This window comes from Mustela erminea, chromosome 2 (genome assembly GCF_009829155.1).
Source record: "Mustela erminea isolate mMusErm1 chromosome 2, mMusErm1.Pri, whole genome shotgun sequence".
In the NCBI taxonomy this organism is placed as follows: domain Eukaryota; kingdom Metazoa; phylum Chordata; class Mammalia; order Carnivora; family Mustelidae; genus Mustela; species Mustela erminea.
In genome coordinates, this window is record NC_045615.1 from 78874019 (window position 1) to 78897647 (window position 23629).

Below are 23629 nucleotides of genomic sequence, written 5' to 3' on the forward strand. Positions count from 1 at the left end.
GGGCTCAGAGTAGTATTAGGAAGGGTTGCTTATTTTTTCATTGAGAGTTGTCATATGTTGATTTTAAAATAACAGAACATGCCATCATTCAGAATGCATTCTTCCACCCTAATATCCCAGAACAGTATTTTTAAAGAAATTCTAGGAAGGGTGTTAACTCATTCAGGGTTCTACAGGAAGGAAAGCTCTTTCCTACTATTTTTTAAGCTAACTTTCACTGACAAGATCAGACCAGAAAAAGACCAGCTGGCTGTTGGCCCAGACGTTATAATCATTGAAGTATACTCAACCTGCACTGCCCAGGGACAGTTACAACTTGTGTATGGAGGGGGGGAACGGGGTGCACCTAGACGCATGCTGAGTGTTGTTCCAATAACTTAGATGACGTGTGTGCTCTATATCCTTTGCTGTGTTGTTGATCTATTGGAAAGGAAATTTTAAAATAGCCTGGAATATGAGTTTTCCCATAAGGGTGAAAAGGATAACTTCAACTTTAAAAAATAACCAAACCATTTACAGCTATTTCCCCAGCACCTAAAACAGGGCCTGGCCCAAGTAGTTACATAATATTTTTTTTGATGCAAGAATTATTTAAATTTCTTTTGCTATGTATATCATATTTCAGAACAAGAATTTTTTTCATTTGTCCATCTATACTGTTGTATCATTATACTGATAGGATAGTAAAGTAAAAAGAGAACTGATTCAACATGCAGCCTACTTCTGCCTTTTATTGTATGTTCCAGGGCTTTATTCTCTGTTTCATAATAGGTATATGACAATAACTACTTCACAGGATTTGGAGAAATATTAAGTAAAATACAGTATGTGAAAAAGTGGTTCATAGATTCTTAAGAGCTATATAAACATTAATGTTATTTGCCTTAACTAATACTTTTAATAATTTGAAAACATATATTTACTGGAATTATTCTACTTTACTGAATCCTATATATGTTGTAGGTAGGGGAGAAGTAATTCTCCATAATTGAAATGCAGGTTGAAAACTTAATTAAGTACATTTCAAGGAAGCTGATCATGTATCATTTTTACCTAATGTACTAATGTTGGGTACAGATAATTAAATAATTAAAACAGTCTTTTTTTTTTTTTTTAAGATTTTATTTATTTATTTGACAGCCAGAGATCACAAGTAGGCAGAGAGAGGTGGGGAAGCAGGATCCCCACTGAGTGGAGAGCCCCATGCGGGGCTTGATCCCAGGACCCTGAGATCATGACCTGAGCTGAAGGCAGAGGCTTGGAGCTACCCAGGCACCCCAAAACAGTCATTTTTAAACAAAGGAAGTTACCTTTACTGTGTCTTTGTTAATTGACTTTTTGCTTGCCAATTTATACATAACTTAAGAATTAATAGTTATCTATTAATATAATTATTAATAATTATATTTAATATAATTATATTATATATAATTATTCTATATCATATATAATATAATATAATTCTATATTATATTCTATATTATATTATACATATAATATAATCATATTATATATCATATGTGATTATGTATAATATATAAAATATATATAATATAATATATAGTTATATAATTATTATTATATCATTCACCGTATTGTAGATATTGAGACATATGCAGAAAGTACACACCAGCATTTTCCAAAGTGAAAATGGAATATTAACTTTTGAGATGTTTGATTAGAATTTGGGATAATATTTGTATATATTACTGTAGACTTCTCTTGGAAATTTTTATTAGTATGGGTTCCAAAAATTTTTGCATATGGAAGCCAAGCTGTTTAATTTTGCTTCTACCCATTGTTTCCCAAATGTTATTTAACAAGAAAAGCTTTTTCTGTATTACATCTGTTAACATTTACTGGAATGTTTTATGAAGCACTGGTATGAGATATAATGGAATTGATCCCATGAACTTTAACAGTCTATTTAGAACTCTAAACATAAGCACAATAAAGTAAATTTTTAAAAGAGAGAGAATGAGTTGACTATAGGATTGAAATGCTTGGTAATATCTGCCAATCTATCCTCATGGCCAAATCATAAAAATTGATCTGTTATTAAGTAAGTATTCCTTGTCTTATTGACCACTTCTTATTTTTTTTAATTGACCACTTCTGAGTGACTTTTTTCAAACTGCTTAGTTGAAGGAGGTAATCTTTAGAGATCATCTGAGAACATCTCCAATGGCCTTGAATTTAGTGATTGATTGAAAAATACCGAGTCTCTAACAAATACAAGTTACTGCTTTTTAAATCAACTTTATTTATAATTTACATGCCATAATAAACTGCATCATTTAAAGTATACAATTAATGTAAACATACGTAAACCTGGGGGTGCCTGGGTGGCTCAGTGGGTTAAGCCTCTGCCTTCGGCTCAAGTCATGATCTCGGGGTCCTGGGATCAAGCCCCACATTGGGCTCTCTGCTCAGCAAGGAGCCTGCTTCCCCCTCTCTCTCTGCCTGCCTCTGTGCCTACCTGTGATTTCTCTGTGTGTTGTGTGTGTGTCAAATAAATAAATAAAATCTTAAATATATATATATATATATGTAAACCTGTGTCACCACCTTTGCAATCAAGGTAGAAAATATTTCAGTCAACCCCAAAACATTACTTCTGCTCACTTGGTAACCCATCTTTTCTTCTGCCCCAGGTTCCAAACTACCACTGGTCTGATTTTCGTAATTATAGATTAGATTGGCTTTTTCTAGTATTTTAGGTAAATGGAATTATGTATGTAACGTGTATTCTTTCATGTCTAATTTCTTTAACTTAATAAAATGATTTGAGACCTTATGCATGTTGTTAAGTGTATCAATAATTCATTCATTTTATTGCCAGTTAGTGTTCACTTATATGTATATACATACTTTGTTTATCCATGCATGAATTGGTGGACATTTGAGTTGTTTACAGTTTAGGGCTATTGTGAATAAAACTGCTATGAACATCCATGTGCAAGTCTGGGTATATGTTTTTGTTCCTCTTGAGTAAATACCTAAGAGTAGAGTAGCTAGGTTGTTATGGTGGGAAATGTTTGACCTTTTAAGAAACTGACAGTTTTCCAAAGTGGTGATTGTATCTTATATTCCCATTAACACTGTATGAGTTCTTATTGCTCCTTATCCTTTTTCAATCTTTGGTATTGTCAGTGTCTTTAATTTTAGTCATTTTTATAAGAATGTAATTATGTCATCACATTGTGATTTAAGTTTGCTTTGGTCTGGTAACTAGTGATGTTGAGCAGCTTTTCATTTACTTACTTCCCAACCATATAGTTTCTTTTATGAAATTCTGTTCAAATTTTTTGCCCAATTTCTCTTGGTTGTGTTCTTATTATTTTATTTTTAAGGTTTCTTTTTATATTTTGGATCCAAAATTTTTTTGTCAGTTATGCCTATTGACATTTTATCCCAGTGTGTAGCTTGCCTTTTTATTTTCTTAAAGGTATCTTTTGAAGAGAAAAAAAATTAATTTTTTAAAGACCAGTTAATTTTTTATACTTCTAGAAGTTTGTAGTTTTAGCTCATACATTGAATTTTATGATCCATGTCAGGTTAATTTTTGAAATGTCAAGTAAGGATCAGTGTTCATTTTAAAAATGAGTTCTGAGGGGCGCCTGGATGGCATAGTTGGTTAATCATGCAACTCTTGATTTCAACTGAGGTCATGATCTCAGGGTCTTGAGATTGAGCACCCAAGTGGGCTCCATGCTCAGCCCAGAGTCTCCTTAAGACTCTCTCTCCCTCCCTTCTTTATTTGCTCTCTCACTCCCTAAAATAAAATAATAAAGTACTCCTGGGTGGTTCAGTTGCTTAGGCATCTGCCTTTGGCTCAGGTCATGATCCCATGGTTCTGGGGTTGAGTCCCAGAGAGGCTCCTTGCTCAGAGGGGATCTTGCTTTTCCCTCTGCCTGCTGCTTCCCCTGCTTGTGTGTTCTCTCTTTCTCAGACAAATAAGTAAAATCTTTAAAAAATCTTTAAAATTTTTAAAAATCTTTAAAAAAATCTTTTAGAATCTTTAAAGTAAGTAAATCTTTTTAAAAAAGTAAAATCTTTAAAAAAGTAAAATCTTTAAAATCTTTTTAAAAAAGATTTTAAAAAATCTTTTAAAATTGATTTTATTAAAATCAATTAAATAATAAATCATTTTTATAAATAAATAAGAGTATCTAGTTGTTACAGCATTATATTTATGCTTTCCTTTCCTAGTTGGATGCTGTAAAAATAAAAATCATTATGGACTCCCTTATCTATTCTGTTGATCTATATTTATATCCCCTGGACCTTATCACACTGTCTTGATTTTTTTAGCATTACAAGTTTTGAAATCAAGTAGTGTAAGTCCTTCAGCTTTTTTGTTTTGACTTGCTTTCACTATTCTCATTTGCATTTCCATGTAAATTTTATAATGTTTGTCAGGTTTTTTTCAAAAGCTCTTATGAAATTTTTATTGGAATTGCACTGAGTCTATAGATAAATTTGAAAAGAATGAATATCTTAATATTGAGTCTTCTACTTCATGAACATGGTATATCTCTCTTTATGTAGGTCTTTAATTTTTCTCAATAATGTTCTAGTTTCCAGTAAAGTGTTTATTAATTTTATTTCTGTCTTTTACATTTTATTCTTTTTATATAGTCTCAAGTGGATTTTTAAAACTTCATTTTCTATTTACTGTTTAATATGTAAAATACAATTTTTATAATAAACTTGTATTCTGTAATCTTGCTAGTAGTTTTGTAGGTTCCTTAGTATTTCTACATAAACAATCATGGCATCTGCAAATGAGGATAGTTTTACCTTTTCCTCTTCCAAGTTCTATATTTCCTTTCCCCCTGCCAGTTTTTGTCTTTTGTGTTTTGCCTTTTGCCTTTGCATAAAGACTTGGACCTTGAAAAGTGTTCCCTTTTCTTTATTCTGAAATGGTTGTACAATCTTACATTATTTCTGCTTTGGTAGAATTCAGAACTGAAACCATTTAGACCTAGAGTTTTTTGGTGTAAAACTCATAATAAATTAAATTTTTTATTAATTCATTTACATTTAAAAATATAAATATAGGGTCCTTTTTATTTTGTTTTTTTCATTTTGTGTCCATTTTGGTAACTGGATTTTTAAAGAAACTTATTTTTTATCAAAGTTGTTGAATTTATTGTCATAAAGTTGTTCACAGTGTTCTCTTGTTGCTATCTGTAGATCTGTAGTGATAACTTCTCTTCCATTTCTGATGTTGGTGATTTCTTCACTCTTATCCTTGTTCAGTCTAGTTAGAATTTAATCAGTTTTTTAAAATCTTTCCAGATTTTGGTTCAGGTCATAATCTAATGGGTCATGAGGACAAGCCCAATGTTGGGCTCTATGCTGAGTGTGGAATCTGCTTGGAGATTCTCTCTGCTTCTCCCCACATGTATACTCTCTCTCTATAAAATAAATAAATAAATCTTTTTAAAAAACTCTTTCAAGAAAATTACCCTTGACTTTCAATTTTCTCTATTTGTTAACTATTTAATTGATTTCTGCTCTCATCTTTATTATTTCCTTCCTTATACCTACTCTTGAACCTTAGGTCATTAATTTTGGACTTCACTCCTACTATTTAAAGTTATAAGTTTGGAGCACCTGGGTGGCTCAGTGGGTTAAAGCCTCTGCCTTCAGCTCAGGTCATGATCCCAGGGTCCTGGGATCGAGAAGCCACATCGGGCTCTCTGCTCAGCAGGGAGCCTGCTTCCTCCTCTCTCTCTGCCTGCCTCTCTGCCTACTTGTGATCTCTGTCTGTCCAATAAATAAATAAAATCTTTTTTAAAAAAAGTTATAAATGTGTCTCTAGTACTGCTTTTAAGTATATTCTACAAATCTTGATATGTTAGATTTGCATTGTCATTCAATTTAAAATACTTTCTAATTTCCTCGTGATTTCCTCTTTGACCTGTGGCTTATTAGGTTGGGTGTTGTTTAATTTTCAGGTGCTTGAGGTTTTCCTCTATGTCTTATTGTTTATTCATTTCTAATTTATTATAGTCAAAGCACTACGTTGTATGATTTCAGTCCTTTTGAATTTGTTGAGTTTTGTTTAATGGCTCATCATATGAGCTATTTTAGTGATTATACCAAGTGTACTTGAAAAAAATATGTATTCTGCAGTTGTTGGGGATAGTGGTCATTAAATAACTATCAATTCAGTCACAGTAATTGACAGTCTTGTTCAAATCCTCAGTCCTTACTGTCTTTACTGATTTGCTTTCTAGTTGTTCTGTAATTGCCAAGAGTTAAAATCTCCTATTGTGATTATGGAATTACCTTTTTATCTCTTTAATCCTGTCAAATTTTGCTTTATATTATTTAGAGGCTCCATTATTAGGAACATACGTATCAAGAACTATAAAGATTCTGAGACTTTACCCTATTTGAAAGATAAGAAGTTAGCCTGTCACAATTTCATGGGGACTTGGCTAATGACATGAGATTCTTGGGTCAGAGACAGAGGACAATTTATTACTCACAGTTTATTACTCACAGAATATCATGGTGTGTGTGTGTGTGTGTGTGTGTGTGCGCGCGCGTGCGCACAAGCTGATTCTCTAAGACCTGATTTCCGCTATGCACCCATATGTGGTTTCGATGTTTGTATTTTCTATAGTATTTTACATGTGGTCTCAGCTGCATTTTCAGGGTTTTGGTTTTTTGGTTTTTTAATTAAAAGATGTTCATGTTATAGTTCCTGTCTTTCTTATTTTCTGTATTTATATCTATCAAACCTTTTTTCTGGGTATTTCATTCAAAAGTGCACATATAGAAATATGCTGTGTTTCACTAATTATAAGTGAGTGTCTCTTAAATTTTCAAGAAATGCCATTTTTTATTATGTCAGCAGCAAGAGTAATTTTTTGGAAGTGGAAAGCATGTACAGTTTTGTAGTGTTTCATTTCCAGTACTCTTCATTTCTTCCTGAAGATTCAATTTTCCATCTTATGTCATTTCCCTTAAACCTGAAGAACGTCATTTAGCATTTTCTGTAGTGCCATTCTGCTCGAAACAAATTTTCTTGGTTTCTTTTATCTGGAAATGACTTCATTTTTTCTTCACCATTAAAGAATATTTTCTCTGGTACTAGAATTCTGGAGTGACATTTTTATTCTTTCAGCACGTTAAAGATGTCGTTCTGCTGGTTTCTGCCCTTCATTGTTTTGATTGAGAATCATTGGTGATTCAAATTGTTGTTCTCTGTATTCAGTCTGGCAGCTTTCAAGATTTTGTCTTTGGTTTTCAACAGTTTGCTATGACGTGTCTGGGTGTGGTTTTTTCTTTTCTTTTCTTTTTTTTTTTTTTTTTAAGATTTTACTTACTTATTTGACAGAGATCACAAATAGGGAGAGAGGCAGGTGGGGCGGGGTGGGGGCGGGGCAGGGGAGCAGAGAGCCGGATGCAGGGCTCGATCCCAGGACCTGAGATCATGACCTGAGCTGAAGGCAGAGGCCCAACCCACTCAGCCACCCAGGTGCCCCTGGGTGTGGTTTTCCTTATATTTATTTTATTTTAAATTCACTGAGCTTCTTGACGGTGTAAATTTGTTTACCAAATTGGAGAAATTCTGGCTTATTCTTCTTTAAATATTTTTTCTAGCCCATCTTCTCTTACCTTTTCTTCTGGGACTGTAGTTACACAAATTAGACCTTTGATATCATCCTGTGAGTGATCTTTTAATGTAAATCTTACCAGTTCACCTTCTACTTAAAACCTCTCAATGACGTCTTTTTACAACTAACATACAATCCACACTCTTCACCATGTCTTTTACGGCCTCATGATCCACCTATGACTATTTTTTGGAATTCATTCCTACCTCTTTTCCCTTTATTCACTCTACCGCAGATTTTTTTTTTTTCTTTCCCTGGAACATATTAGTCATTCTTGCTCTTTGTACTTGATACCTTGAATGCTCTTCCCCCAGATCTTTCTGAGGCTGACTCCTTTGGACATCTGAATAAGTTACCTCAGAGAGACTTTCTCTCACCACCCCAACTAAAAGTTGCCCAGTCCCTTAATACATATATACATTTTAGACCCATATCTGTTTTAATAACTTTACTGAGATAGAATTTATATTAAAAATTTAGCCCATTTAAAAGACACAACTCAGTGGCTTTTAGTATATCCATAGTCATATGTAACCATCACCACAATCAGTTTTATACATATCTATCTTACGCTTACACATATCTATCTTACACATATCTTATGCTGTTTTCTAGTACCAAGAACAATGTCTGGTATATAGTGCATGCTCAATAAAGTTTTATGAATAGATAAATTTTATTAGCTCTAAGATAATTTAGGCATTAGCCTCTAGTAAAATATGAGGGAAGTTCATTTGACTACTTTCAACTCTAGAAATATTCTTTGATCAGACCTATGCTATTTTGAGGGCTCTCTAAAACAGCTTAGCCCATATTTTAAGAGTTATTGCAGGAAGTTCCAAAAAAAGTCTTTTGATGTAATGAATATAAGTCATATTACACATTTCCCTAAGAGAAAATAGCCATCTTTTATTGACCTGACAGTTGCTGAGAAGCAGAAAGCCTCTCAGAATTATTGCTTTGCTATTCTCAAAAGTACTCTGAATATTGTTTATTTGTTTAGATCTTTGAAATAGATGATAGAATCACTAGGACTTGTTTTATGTACTAATCATGGGTAATAGTAGGTTATTCATGAGATTCCAGACATGCCCTTTCTTTGGTACCTTTCATGTGGAATGTCAGTTCTGAGTTTGGGTGATCTTCTTGGTATCATCTTCTTTATAGGCTTTGATGCGACCTGGAAGAATTGACAGAATCATCTATGTGCCTTTACCAGATGCAGCAACAAGAAGGGAAATATTTAACCTCCAGTTTCACTCTATGCCAATCAGTAATGATGTGGATCTGGATGAACTCATCCTCCAAACAGATACATATTCAGGAGCAGAGGTAAGATAGTTCTGCTCAAAATACCTTGGTGGCAGGAAAGCAGTGGGTTGGGGTCATTAGCAAAAAGACTGTTTTAAATAACTGTATGTTAAGAAATCTTCAAACAGGAAATGCACTATATGACAGGTGGTCACTAAATTTAATTGCGTTTTACTGGCCTCTATTGTATCTCAGTTGTTTTTACCTGGTTTCTGTCACTTCTCAAAATGTAGTCTTCAGAGAATTAACATAATATAGTGGGGAGAACATTGGACCAGAAGTAGAAGTTTCTTCTTTGGGGTTTCTTGATACATCAGCTTCCAACCATTCTACAGTTCTCTGAACTTTGATTTCTTAACCTGTCAAATGGAAATGAAACACAACTTTACATACTGTTTTCTAATAGAGATCATAAAAATGAAATTAGGATGTCATGCAAGTGCTCAGAAGTACAAGACTTGGCAGAGAGATTATATTATTACCATCTTTTATCATTTTGGAAAATTATGTTAATTTACTTATATATTAAAAATTCACAAAAACTGTAAAAGAGAGTGTCTGGGTGGCTCAGTTAGTTAAGCATCTGCCTTTGGCTCAGGTCATGGTCCCAGGGTCCTGGGATGGAGTCCCACATTGGGCTCCCTGCTCTGTGGGTACTGTGTTTCTCCCTCTGATGCTCCCCCCATTCATGCTTGCTCTCTCTCTCTCTCTCTCTCGCATATGCATGCTCTCGCTCTTTCAAAGCAATAAAATTTTAAAATAAATAAATAATAAAACTGTTAAAGGGACAGCCTATAATCTACCCTTAGCTGGGAAAGTATACTGCCAATAAGAACAGCAAGACCTCTGTGAAAATAATGAAAGTTTTTAAGTATAGCAGGTAAACATTTCTCCCTCTCCTTAGCAGCTTTTTTGCTTTGCATTTTTCTTTACAAAATAAAAATCCATTAAAATAATTGTGCTTCTTTTCTACATGCATTTCTCAAGAAGGGACAGACTGTAGTCCTCAACACAGAAATATCTTCTGAATACCACCAATATGGATTTGTATGGGGAAATTAATATATTTTCAAGTAAGAAATTATTTTTCTTCTGAATTATCCAGCATACAGACTCCACATTCTGTCTGCTTGCTATAGTTCATAATCTGTCCTCTGTAAAAACCAAAAAGAGATTAACACCTAATAGATCATTAGTGTACTCAGAATTGTAGGTAAATTTACATGTAGAATTGAACCGTGTGTATCATTCAGTCATAGTTAATAACAACAACTAAAATAGATCTAAATCTCTTCATTGTTTCGTCTCAACTATGAACTATGTATATTTGATTTCCCCACCTGAAGATTTTTCATTTTCACTGGGAGAGAGAAAAAAAAAAACAGTCATGTAGAAAGTACCTTGAGAAGCAGTTGAAGTACATACATTTTTAAGTCCTATCTGAAAAAATAATCCTTATGAGCATCTTCTTGACATGACTGTCCATTAAGTTAAAATGAACATACAGTTGCTGTTAACTGACTGCTCCAGCATTTCTAGAATTCAGTTTTTGTTGTGAGACCAAGAGCTGGTATCATGTATATATATCAGTTTACAGGAAGCAGCAAAGAGAAGAAACCATAAATCTTTCACTTGAGCTGAGTGAAGTGGAAGAGCAGTTAGCAAGGTATAAATGTGCCTTTCTCACTTTGAAGTAATTCACGGTAGTAGCATAGAAGTGCAAAACAAAAATCAAAGCCTATGAGGTTCTGTCTGGCTGAAAGGAAAAAACTCATTTGGTGCCAGGAATTATTGTACCAGCTTGCTAGTTCTTATGTAGTACATGTCTTACTCAATCTGTAATATAAGCACATTCATTTCTGATTAATTTTTATATCAGATCTTCTAAAAATAGTCACAAGGGAAAAGTAGCAGAAAATTCTGTCCCTCCTTGAACTACATTTTTAGGTCCTATAATGATTGGGTGGGGGAAGGATATCCCACCCTGGTCTTAATTATAGTCCATATATTATTACAACTTCATAGAAATTTTATTCAGAGCTATTTCTTAGTAGTTCTAAAAGTCTTAAAATTAATAAATAGGAAATTTAAGACCGACAACATTTAGCTTCAAGTAATATAAGATCCCATCTTTCCCCCACCACTTTCCTTCCGAATGAAAATGGTGCATCAGTGTTGAAAGCCAAAATTAGTTTTGATTTTTTGTTGTTGTTGTTGTTGTTGTTGTTTTGTTGTTGTTGTTGTTGTTAGCAGCAAGATAAATTCAAGCTGGAAACTGCGTCACCTGACTCTGGCAGAGCCAGTGCTTTACAGCTGATGTAACTAATTTGATTTAGTCCTCAGTCTAATGCAGATCCTTCAGCACAGAACCTATTACATTGTATATATTTAACAAGCATTTAACCACCTGAAAAAGAAAAACAATTTTAAAATTATATTTAGGAAAAACAGACTTCCCTTTGTCATTATCATAAGGTGAACCCTCTAACTTTGTAGCAACACACCTTGCTATGGCCATAGCTACTTTTTCGAATTTAGAAAGTATCTTGGTGGCCACTTTTGGTGGAAAATGAAAGTGCTGATAAATTAGTTGTCTTTACAGGAGTGTTGTATCATCACTATTATATAAGTAATATATATGAATTATCTATAATATATAGTAAATATTATATATTAATTTAAACTGTACAGTCTTAGCTGCATGAACAAGAATGTGAGCCAGAGATGAGGAAATTGCTGACACCAGTGTCTGTCTTTTAGAAACTTAACTGCTGTATTTTTTTAATGTTTAATTTTTATTAAAAAGCTATAGAGAGGGGTGCCTTTCTGGCTTAGAGGTAGATCATGTGACTCTTGACTTTGGGGTCGGGAATTCAAGCCCCACCTTGGGTGTAGAGCTTACTTAAAAAATAACAACAACAACAAAAAAAAAAACGACAAAAACTCTAGAGAGTGATTAGAAATGATATGGGTACTTTTAATGACTGAACTAAAGGAGTTACTTTTTAAAAATGTTTTCTTTCAACCTATTTTTATTTGTTTTCTTTCAACCTATTTATTTGCCCAGTGAACATTGTTTATTAAAAGCTTACATGGCCCAGTGTTTTAAATGGCCTCTTAGACCCCTGTGAGTTACCTCATTTTCCTTCCCTGGAGAGGGAATAGAGAGAACTGAAGCATTTTTTTAATTCTCAGGAGAGTCCCAAGGGGAAGTTTCTTGCCAACTGGAAGGGGAGTCAGGTCACTAGGGAGCAGCCTCCATGGAGAGGCTGAAGCAGGTAGCATCCTTCAGCCATCACTGCGCCCGTCGCTCCCTGGTGGCCAGAACCTCTTTGTCTGGCTTCTTGGCTGTAGCTCCCAGTTAAGAGAAAAACATGTTGCCATTTAAAAGCAGATGGGAATTCAGTTCAGGAGGAAATAATAAGTCTTTTTTGGTTATACCCATTGTTTTCTTTTACTTTGATTTTTGTTTTTTAAGTTATTTGTAGCAGATTCCACTTCGTTTTTTCATTTGTCTTTTATCCAGTTATCTTAGTTACTTTAGGAAAATTTTTATCTTACCCACCAACAGGAAATCAACAGTCACAAATATGTGCAGATGAAAGGCATAACCCAGCCCATTACCCATGTGCCATGTGCTTAGGAACAGAGGTGACGAATAAGATATATAATTTCCTCTCTCTATAGGAATTTGCTGACATAGGCTCATACATAGTATCTGTAAAATTGGAGTTGAATGTTTACTTGCATTTGGGTGTTATCCTCCTGTTAGTGACTATTTCATTAAGTGAAATTGATAATATGTCTAAGAGCCAGTTATCAGTTACATATTTTATAAATAATATAGGCAGTCAGAGCATTTATTTCATACATCAAGATTTGAGAATTCAACTTTCAAGACAAGCAATAAAAGGAAAACAAAGCAAAATTTTAGTGTTGCATTCGAATAGACTTTTAAAAGAATTGTAGTCTTATTCTTTCAGGGTCCTTTCAGCAAGTTATTGAACGTTGAACCTCCATTTTCTCATTTTTAAGTTATCTCAGTGACTGAAATCATTTTGAGGGTTAAAACAGGTAGCAAATAGAAAAGTACCAAGAAACAATGCATGACATTTAAAGAGTGTTTCATGAATGTTAAGTCCGTTTATTCTTTCTTCCTCTTATCTGTTCAGTATTTATATTTACCACGGAAGTATTAGATGATGTTGCTATAAGATGGTAATGTTTTCCATTGCCTCAGTAACCAGACAGTGTATCTGAAAGCTAAATTACAAATGAGTTGCTTCTTGTTCTTTTCTAAAGACTATTACATCTGCTTTATATGGTGATTTTTAGGGTAATCTAGTGAACCTATTGCAAGAAAGTTGTCTTATAGCAATTTGTTAAATACATTTCACGCTAAGTTTTTGAAAAGGTTTAACTTCATTTTAATTTACTCTGTCTATTCTTTTTTTACTAAAATCATGTGTCTTGCCCTGGATTTGTTTTGTAGTCTCTGTCTTTCTGGGTCTAATAGCTCAAGGTCTTAATGCCAGCTTGACGTTAAAAAATTACCTTCCAGTGTGCCTCATTAATTCAACAAGGTTCTAGTCACCATGCTTAACGCTATTATAGCTCATAAAGAGAGAACCTTAAATTAATTTTCTATCTTACTGATTAATATTCCTTCTGACATGCTCTCTCTTTTCTCCAACACAATGAAAACAGGAAAAAAATCATAGCCATTTCGGATGTCTGTACTCTTCCTACATGAAATCTCTTGAGGCAATTTTCCCCAAACTAAAAATCAGAACCAGTATATTTGAATTTGGCATAGATTGACTCTATCTAACAACCCATCTGAGATAATACTAGAGAACAGCTCATAGCTGGTTTCAGGCCCTCTGCTTAGTGTCAGAGAGCACCCTGGCAGCCCTGTTCCATCCCCAAAGTGTGCCACAGCACTTAGCAACACTGTCTGCACCTACTTGCCCTGCCTAATCAGAAGCTGCCCTGTGAATACATACTGCTGTAGCCAACCGGTCTACTGTTCTTATTTGAGATCCTTGTTACCACTCTACTCTTTTTTGTGCATTTTCCCTAAAATTCTGTACCCAGAATTTCAAAATCCTCTTTTCTTACACAACCTAGTGAAATCCTGTTTTTGTCATTAAAACATGACCACCGCACCAGAAGTGACTTCTCTTTTTGAACGGTTTTATACTGATTTCTGTTTTACTTGTTTAGCTCTTTGTATGTTTTTTTTTCCTTGTAGTTATTTTGATCTCCCCAAACAAACTGTGAGATTCTCTGCTGCGGAAACCAGGTTTTTCTTGTTCTTGGAGTCCAGCAAAGCAACCATTATCTCACAGTCAGTGGATGTTAATGTTGGATGAATCATAGATTTATGTGTTGAATCTGTCATTCTACCAACAAAAAATGTCAGCTCTAACATTCACCTAAAGTGGCATTTTCTACTTTTAAATGTGTTTTTGTATGCATTATCTATTTGAGTATCTTCACCCTATGGGAACAGTGCTATACCAAGAGAACCAGAGCCAAGCAAAAACAATGATTTGTCTGAATTCCCACAGCAAATAAGTGACAAACCCAGGACCAGAAACCAAATCTTTCAACTCCTCCTGAAAGATTTTTCATGATCTTTTCATGCTTTGGAGTCAACTGAGGAGTCTTTGAAAGTGTTTCATTATTCTCTTTGACATACCTGAATGTTTAGTAAAGGTTTGCCTGCTCTTATGGACAGTGACTTAGCAATCTAAGCAGCAGATATGAAACATCTTTACATTTTTATGTATATTTATCTTATATGTGATTTTAGTTACCCTGTTATCAACTTCCCAAATAAGTATAAGTTACTTGAAGTTAGGAACTGTGTTTTTCTTTATTCGTGTACTGTATTTTCCAAATATTGAGAATAAGACCTGAAATTTTAAAGGGAAAACATACAAATGACTAAGTTCCGTGTAACGTGTTCATATGGCATGATCTAATGATGTACAGAATACTATGGGAGAAAGGAGAGGGTGTGACTCACACTAGCTGAATCTGAGCAAGGGGGTAGTTGATCTGAGTGTCAGTGGGTGAGTAGGAGTTCCCTAAGTCAAGTGGGGCTGGGGATAGAGCATTACTGGCTGATGGAAAGGCAGAGACGCATAAAAGAGCATGGTATGTCCTAGATTTGGTTAAATGGTGAAATATGACTAGAAGAAAAAGTCTGCATATAGAAGTAGTAGGTGATAAAACAAGAAAAGTAAGACAGATATGAAGGACCTTGAATATCATCTAAACGTTCTCTTCTCCTTTAAGCATTGACAGCCATTGAAAAAGTTAATAAAAAATGTTGTGATCAAACTTCTGTTATCAAAGATTGGTGGTGTTTTGTGTCCAAAACCACCATTAGCCTACCCACTGCTATTATGTGAATTAGAAAAGGTACTCCGTTGCCCCACTTAATGAGAGCTACCTGCCTGAGAGAAAGCTTTGTCAAGCAGAGCATGAGCTTTATAAACTCCCCATTTCAGTCCGTATTCTCCCCCCTCATCTGGGCATCCATGTATGGACACAACCTTCACATCTCTAAAAGATTCTCATTTTTAGCTTACCCACTTTTAAATATCCTTCAGAGTGCCTTGCAGAGTAGCTCATATAAAGTTGATATGTATGCATTGAATAAAGAAATTTTGATTTTATATCCCAAGTAGATAAACTACTTTCTGTTACTTTAAGATTTGCTGCATGAACCCTGGACAAACATGTTATGTGAATGGGATAAATTATGGAAACTCATTATTTATTATGAATTATGGGAGAAGATGGAAGTATTAAAGTATTAAAGATATCTTTTGTATAATATCTTTTTGGATGTGAGGGCGATCTGACTGTGACATCTGTCACCCCACTGATCATTAAGGTTGATTGAGCTGATCTAGCTGGCTAGGCAGGTGTCTTCTTCCTCCTTCACTACTTGAAGTTAGTGCGTCCCTCCCAAAGCTGTGTGCTCAGTTGAAGAGGACCTTTCTTTGGTCAAGTGTAGGCAAGTAGCTGTGCTCCACTGCTAGAACCTCCAGACAAGCTCTCGGGTAACATGTGTAGGAGAACGTAGGGTAGTTAAGCTTCCAAGACTCTAGACACATACAAATGAGGCAGTGCATTGCAACAGTCTGCCTTTCTTCAAAACAACAACAAAATGGTGTCTTTTGTGCAGTATTAACCAGCCATGAGGTGCAGCACCTGGTATGAATGGCCACAATGATGAAAGTCAGGTGCGTTATGCCCTCTGAGCCATCTTATCCCATATAAGGTTGAACATAAGCTCTTACAGCCAACACCTTATCTCCACAACTCTTTTCAGTTGCTAGTGTGTAGCTATCTTGTTGCAAATGAATCATGATGGAATTCTCAGAGCAAAAATCAGCACAAACCAAAAGCAGATATTTAGGCTGTAACTTTTAAGCCAGCCCCACCACCCCTTTCCTTCCCCTGTCCCCACAATTTTACAATCTACATACTAAGTGAAGGAGTTTGGTAAAAGCCAAGACTTAAATTTTCATCCTATCTTGGCCATATATTACAGTATTAGTTGGGTCAAATCAGTTATCATCTCTAGAACTCAGTTTTCATATTTTAGCAGGGGAGGTGGTAATATGGTGTCTGTGATCCTTCCTAGTATTAAAAATCTATGTGTTATATACCTATCATACATTAAATTAATTGTATAAGGAATCTCTTAGACATTGGACTTCCAGGGATATATAACATGGTTTTGTTTCCTTTACAGTGCTTCTAGAAACCTGGGATCTTAGGCAGTCTCTATATACTTGCTACTACTGTGTCCTAGAGATCCAAATCATAGCACCAGAGGAATAAAAACATGAAAAGACAGACTGTGCATGAATTCAGATTTTAATAAAATTCTGCTTAGCAAACTTTCACAATTTTCCACTGAATGGAAATGAAAGTTTTACCTGCTCAGAGACTCCCAGTAATTTTTTTTTTCCCCCTGAGAAGTTTGGTTTCTCTGCTTTTCAATTTCCTCAAGAACAGTTAGTCAAGTTCAATATCTATGATTCTGGAGGCATTATAATAAAAAGTGTTGTAAAATGGAAATAAGCCACCAGCCCCCTTTTTCCCTAAACTCTTTGTCAGGGAATTTACAAGGTTACAATGTTCATTTTAATGTAGCTTTTAAAACTTCCAACGTGTGGAGATATAAACATCTTCTGTATTTCCAAACTTCAGCATCTACTCAAACTGGCAATACAAGAACCTTAATTCAACTTACCTGAAGGCTATTTCAGATAGGATGTTTACACCAAAGCGAATAATTTTCCAGAACACCTTGTTCTGTGATACCTGTATTACTGACTCCTTGCCAGATGTTTAAAGCTGCCATCAGCTTATAAGAAACATTAGTCAGAGAGGAAATGGATGTTGAATGAGAGGCTGGCTAGCAACAAACTTAATAGAGCATTTTATAGCCAAATACTGAAACCCTGTATAAGGAAGTAGTGTTTCAAGGCAAGAAGTTAGTCAAGACCTAATAATCTAGAACCCCAAACCTGGGTTCCAGGCTAAATATGTATCTGTGAAGACTTACTCAAGCCAGTAGTAAAGCTAATTAAGCATTTTACATTCTGCCTTGTTTCTCCTCAGAATTCTGGTTCCTCAGAATTTTTGCACATTTAATCTGTATTTCTTCATCTTCAAAAGAGTGATAAAATTTAGAGGTTCTACTAATGTGAGAGGAACACAATTTTAAAATGATGTGTAAAGCATGCTATAATTCTGTATATATAGATTCTAGTAGACTTGGATATTTTTGTTTGGTTATTTGAGGTGATGGAAGGCTAATTTCTAATAATTCTAATCAGTATATATACAAATATATGTAAAAACGGTTTATTCCTTCAAAAATATTTTTTACCAAGATGCCTGGCTGGCACAGTTGGTTAAGCATCCAACTCTGGATTTCAGCTCAGGTCATGATCTCAGGATTGTGGAATTGAGCCCTGCATCAGGCTCCTTAAACTGGACATGGAGCTGCTTATAATTGTCTCTCCCTTTGCCCCTCCTCTCTCACTCTTTCCCTCTCTTTAACAACAAAAAAAAGGTATAAAAAAATTTTTTTACCATGCAAATCTACATTATAGTTAAGTAAATGGGTTATGGAATGAGAAAGATCCAGATCCAAATGCCTCCCTAGTATGCCCATTTCTTACCCTTCCTTATATGTAAATAAGGATACAAAAAGTCTCTACTTCATGGATCTGTTGTCCAGATTAGATGAAATCATTCATATAAGGGACTTACCCTTGAAGAACATAGCAAGTGCTATGTCATTTTTGTTATATATTTTATTTTATTTTATTTATTTATTTGACAGAGAGAGAGAGATCACAATAGGCAGAGAGTCAGGCAGAGAGAGTGGGGAAAGCAGGCTCCCCACTGAGCAGAGAGCCCAATGCAGGACTCGATCCCAGGACCCTGAGATCATGGCCTGAGCCGAAGGCAGAGGCTTAACCCACTGAGCCAGCACCCCTGTTACATTTTTTATAATCGGCAAATTCAATCTAATTGATCTTTAATATGAAAAAATCCACAAAATTGAATTTTTCATATTTCACTGCTTGGGCTTTATGAATACTAACAATGAGTATTTCATGTATATTCATGTTTTTTTAGTCTTTATAGTGTATTCTTTAAATTTAAACTGCATTTCATAGTTACATGCAGTATTTATTTCAGCTACTTTATATTTATATACATTTGAAATCCCTGTTTTTATTTTTTTTCCTGTTAAACATGTATATACTCTTTTTTACTTTCAAGTGTGTAAAGCTAATGTTTCCTTACAAACTGTTAACATAATTTTCCTATATCAGCATATTCATCAAGGTAATACTAGTGACTAGTATACAACTTAATTCTAATTTGTTTTAACATAAATTTTGTTGATTAAGAGAAGTGAACCTAGCAACTTTAGAAAGTTGAGGGGTTTGGGGTGTTTTTAAAGATGTATTTAGAGAGAGAGGGAGAGAGCATGAGCAGGAGGGGCAGAGGGAGAGAGAGAATCCAAAACAGACTCCAGGCTGAGCACAGAGCCTGATGCAAGGCTTGATCCTTTGACTATGAGATCATGACCCCAGCCAAAACCAAGAGTCGGGTGTTTAACCAACTGTGCCACCCAAGCGCCCCTAGAATAATCACTTAGGAAATAAGCATTCCTAATTACTGTGCCCTTTCATTTAGGTTAGGATTAAACCCAGGTATCTAGGTAAGGCTCAGAAATCTAACACTAATGACATAAAGTACTATGTGTCATATAGTGTGTGATGGTGACAATGGGATGTTCTCATTCTTCATCCCCAAATGACAGTAATTCTGAGTTCTCAAAGGTGTCATTCTATTAAAATGTTACTAAAACTCTATCAAATGGTTGTTCAGAGTTGCAGTGCAGTCATTAAGTTCTTAAATATAACCTTCGCTATGTTTTGGAAATTTAAAAACAAAATCTAACCATTCCTTAAGCTAGAAAGTAAAGTAGAAAGAATTATTAAGATATTCAGAACTCTCTTTTTCTCCAAATATAATTGCTTGTGTTCTTTGACAATATTCAACTCTCTTTTTGCTATTAAAATCTGGAAAGTGGATTTTGCTTTTGTATTTGTAGGAAGGTTTCCTTATTCAAGACACTAGGCGTAATGTACATGCCACATTTACCACTGTGGAAGTTTCAAATCATTAATTAATTATCTTCTCTTTTTCTTCGGAATTAAAAAAAAATCACTTAAACTGATTTTGGCATTAGAACAAGACATTCTTTCAGTGGTAGCAAAAGTAGCCCTTTGGCATATTTTTTATTCACTTCAAAAGAATCCTGAAGGAGTGGTTTTATATTTAAAACCAAGAATTGTATTTAGTTTGCCTAACACTAACTTCTTGCCAAAATCCTTAAAAAAATAAAAGGTTACACAAATACTCTCAGATATAAAAATAGTAGTCCCCAGCATTTCTTATTTTGTTGTTGTTGTGTGCCATGGCTTGTGTCAGAACTGGATATTAGTGGGGAGATATGGCCAAAAGTTGTCAATTGAAAAATAACTTTCTTGTTATACAACCAAGTTGATCATAATTGGCATGAATTATGCACACATGCACAGGTTCACAAAAGCTGCTTTGGTTGTTCGTTTATGGCGTCCTTATATTTTAATAAAAGACACTTAAGCTATGATTTCACCTCTCATTCATTTATGAAATTAATATTGTGCATCTATACATCAAAAAATTCTTGCCATGTCTAGTTCACCTTAATTTTGAACCCTATACGATATTTTCATGGGTAGATTATGCCTTCATTGCCTTTAAATTAGGCTTTTTTTCCCCAAAAGTACTTATTTATAAAATTTTAATACATTTATTATGTAAAGCAATTTACATTAATACTTTAAATCATTTTGTACTTGTATATAAAACTAGAAATCAGTAATTGAATTTTAGGGACATAAAATAACTCAAGGACAAGAGTTGATGTTATACATTATAAATTATGTAAAAATTAAAGCACATTGAAGTTCACCTTTAACGATGTAGCTTAATATAGAATTTGGTTTCTGAGTTGATTTGGATATGTCTTGGATCCTACCCCAAGTGGTTCTGTGATGGATAGTTTCCCATGCAAGTCTCTTGAAATGTATTACATCCCTAGTATAAGTAATCCCAAAAGAGTAAACACAAGTTTTACCTCCTGGAAGCAGGAGAACACGCACTAGTAAAGCCAACCAACAGGAAAAAAGGGGATTTTGTTATCTTCTTTAGGCACAGAGCAAGTCCTATGCAAGGTTAGATTAGACAAAATTTGTCTTCACTTTTCACTGTTTATCATTCAAGTTTGCTGCCCCACCCACAATATCCTTTACACCTACTTTTCTGAGCGCTTTTTTTTTTTTTTTTGACAGTCATAATCAGTTGTCTCAGAAAATAATCTGATTGAATCAAATCACTATAAAGCCAAATAACCATTATTACTTCAGGGAGCATCTGCATTTTATTTTATTTTATTATTTATTTATTTGTTTGTTTATTTGACAGAGAGATCACAAGTAGGCAGAGAGGCAGACAGAGGGGAAGGGGGAAGCAGGCTTCCCACCCCCCCACCCCCCCACCCCCGCCTAGCAGAGCACCCGATGTGGGACTTGATACCAGGACCCTGCGACCATGACCTGAGCTGAAGACAGAGGCTTAACCCACTGAGACACCCAGGTGCCCCAAGCATCTGCATTTTAAAAACTTTACTCTCCCAATTAAATTTATAATTAGTCAGTGTTCAGGTTGTTTAAAAACAAGTGAGCTTTCTTGCTCTTAACTCCTTTACCTTCCCTCTTCTGCTAACTTTCAAGATACTTGAAGAGTTCAAATTTCCTTATAAAAAAGATTTATTCTATAACAACAACTTTTACATTAAAAAACATCCAGTGAACATAAATAAAAGTATTTACAATTTGTTGAAAGGACTTCCAATCTTTTCTATTGTATGCAATTACATTTTCACGTGGTTATAATCAAATTGCTTAATATGTTTTATTGACTCTGGTATTAGTCTAACCTCATCTTAAACACTGCTGTTATATTTTACTGAGCTTTATTAGCATTGGGGACTTTGGGGTGGAAGCTAAAAGGTAGGTAATGGTAATAGAAAACCCTGTAAGTGATTTTATAATTGGGAAATCCTTATATTTTAGAGGATAGTTTAAAATTTTGTCTCTGAAAACGTTAGATTCTTTGGCATTGTCTTAGGGCTAGATCCTAGAGCCCCTCACCTGGACTTCAGTTGGGGGAGCTCAATTTTAATCTGTAATATTTTGTCTGATAACAAGGATTTGTTCCTAAAAGAATTTTGGTTTGGGGCACCTGGTTGGTTTAGTTAGTGGAGCATGCCACTCTTAATCTCAGGGTCATGTTCAAACCCCACACTGAGGGTAGAGATTACTTTTACAAAGGAAAGAAAGAGGGAGAGAAGGAAGGGAGGGAGGGAGGGAGGAAGGAAGGGAAGGAAGGAGGAAACAAGGGAGGAAGGAATTTTGGGTTGAAGACCCCAGTGTAAGAGGAACTTTATAGTTAAAAATACAGAAAATTGAGTTTTCTACGCAGACACCAAAAAAAAAAAAAAAACTGAGATAGAGAATAAAATCAATAACCAATTTTTGCCCTTTGTAAGAAGCTTTCTTTCTTAGACATTTTTAGATAAAATTTTTAGAAATGTATTAGGTATAGAATTCATCAACTTAGGAACTTCCAAAGAGAAACATTTCATCACCAACCTTCAGCGTGACCCCTAAAAGTAAGATATACATACTTAACACCATATTTCTCTACTATTTATATATAAAATTTGAAAAGTAATATTTTCTATAATCAAAAGACCATTTTTTTCTTTTTCAGTGATACATTTTTATGACTGATAAGTTATGAATGGGAATTTCATCTCCTAACATTTATCTCACTAGAAAATGTAGAGGTGTTTCTCCTACCTTAGTATAAGATATGCTTTTAGTAGCTAGAATTATCTCTTAAATGTCATTTTTAATAATGTATATATTTCTTATTAATAGATTTTAGGTTTTTTTTTTTTAAGATTTTCTTTATTTATTTTGAGAGAAAGAGCAAACATGAGCAGGGAGGCAGATGCAGTGGAAGAGGGAGAAGCAGACTCTCCACTAAGCAGGGAGCCAGATGCAGGGCTCCATCCCAGGACCCTGAGATTGTGACCTGAGCCAAAGGCAGCCACTTAACCAACTGAGCCATCCAGGTGCCTGAAAAGATTTTAGTTTTGAGCAATTTTTGGCTTACAGAAAAATAAGTAGAAGATGCAGAGTTCCCATTTACCCTCTTGTTTCCTCCAGTTTCCCCCATCATTAATATCTTGCATTATTGTGATATGTTTGTTAAAAATTGTTGAGCCAGTATTGATAAATTAACTGAGGTCCATGGTTTAATATTAGGGTTTACTCTTGATGGTGTATTTTCTTTCTTTTTTTTTTTTAAGTTTTTATTTATTTAGTTGACAGAGAGAGATCACAAGTAGATGGAGAGGCAGGCAGAGAGAGAGAGAGAGAGAGAGAGGGAAGCAGGCTCCCTGCTGAGCAGAGAGCCCAATGCGGGACTTGATCCCAGGACCCTGAGATCATGACCTGAGCCGAAGGCAGTGGCTTAACCCACTGAGCCACCCAGGCACCCTTGATGGTGTATTTTCTATGAATTTGACAAATGTGTAATGACATTTGTATCCACCATTACTGTATCATGTAGAATAATTTCACTGCCCTAAAAATCTTGTGTGCTTTACCTATTCATCCCTACCTCCCTCATCCTAAGCCCTTGATCTTTTAATATCTCCATTGTTTATAACCTTTTCCAGAATGCTATATTGTTGGAATCTTCTTTCACATAGTAATATGCCTTTACATTTCCTCCATATCATTTTGTGACTTGATAGCTCTTTTTTTTTTTTTTTTTTACTATTGAACAATATTTCATTGTCTCCAAGTACCATAGTTTGTTTATCCATGTTTGGGTGATTAAAGCTGCTATAATCATTATGTGAAAGTTTTTTTTATGGACTTAAGACTTTAACTCTTTGGGGTAAATACTTAGGAGTGTGATTGCTGGATCATTTGGTATGAATA

The 23629-nt window shown here is 34.7% G+C and overlaps 1 protein-coding gene across 2 annotated transcripts in view; it reads left to right on the forward strand.

Moving 5' to 3' along the window:
* The window catches only part of SPATA5 (spermatogenesis associated 5), a 337462-nt gene that overhangs the window by 262085 nt on the left and 51748 nt on the right, over positions 1-23629 (forward strand). The window contains exon 15 of one of the 2 annotated variants that reach the window (XM_032333335.1): positions 8805-8969. In XM_032333335.1, coding sequence (XP_032189226.1) covers positions 8805-8969 — 165 coding nt within the window. Of the gene's footprint in view, positions 1-8804; positions 8970-23629 lie in introns of those variants that run through there. The other variant, XM_032333336.1, reaches the window with a different exon arrangement.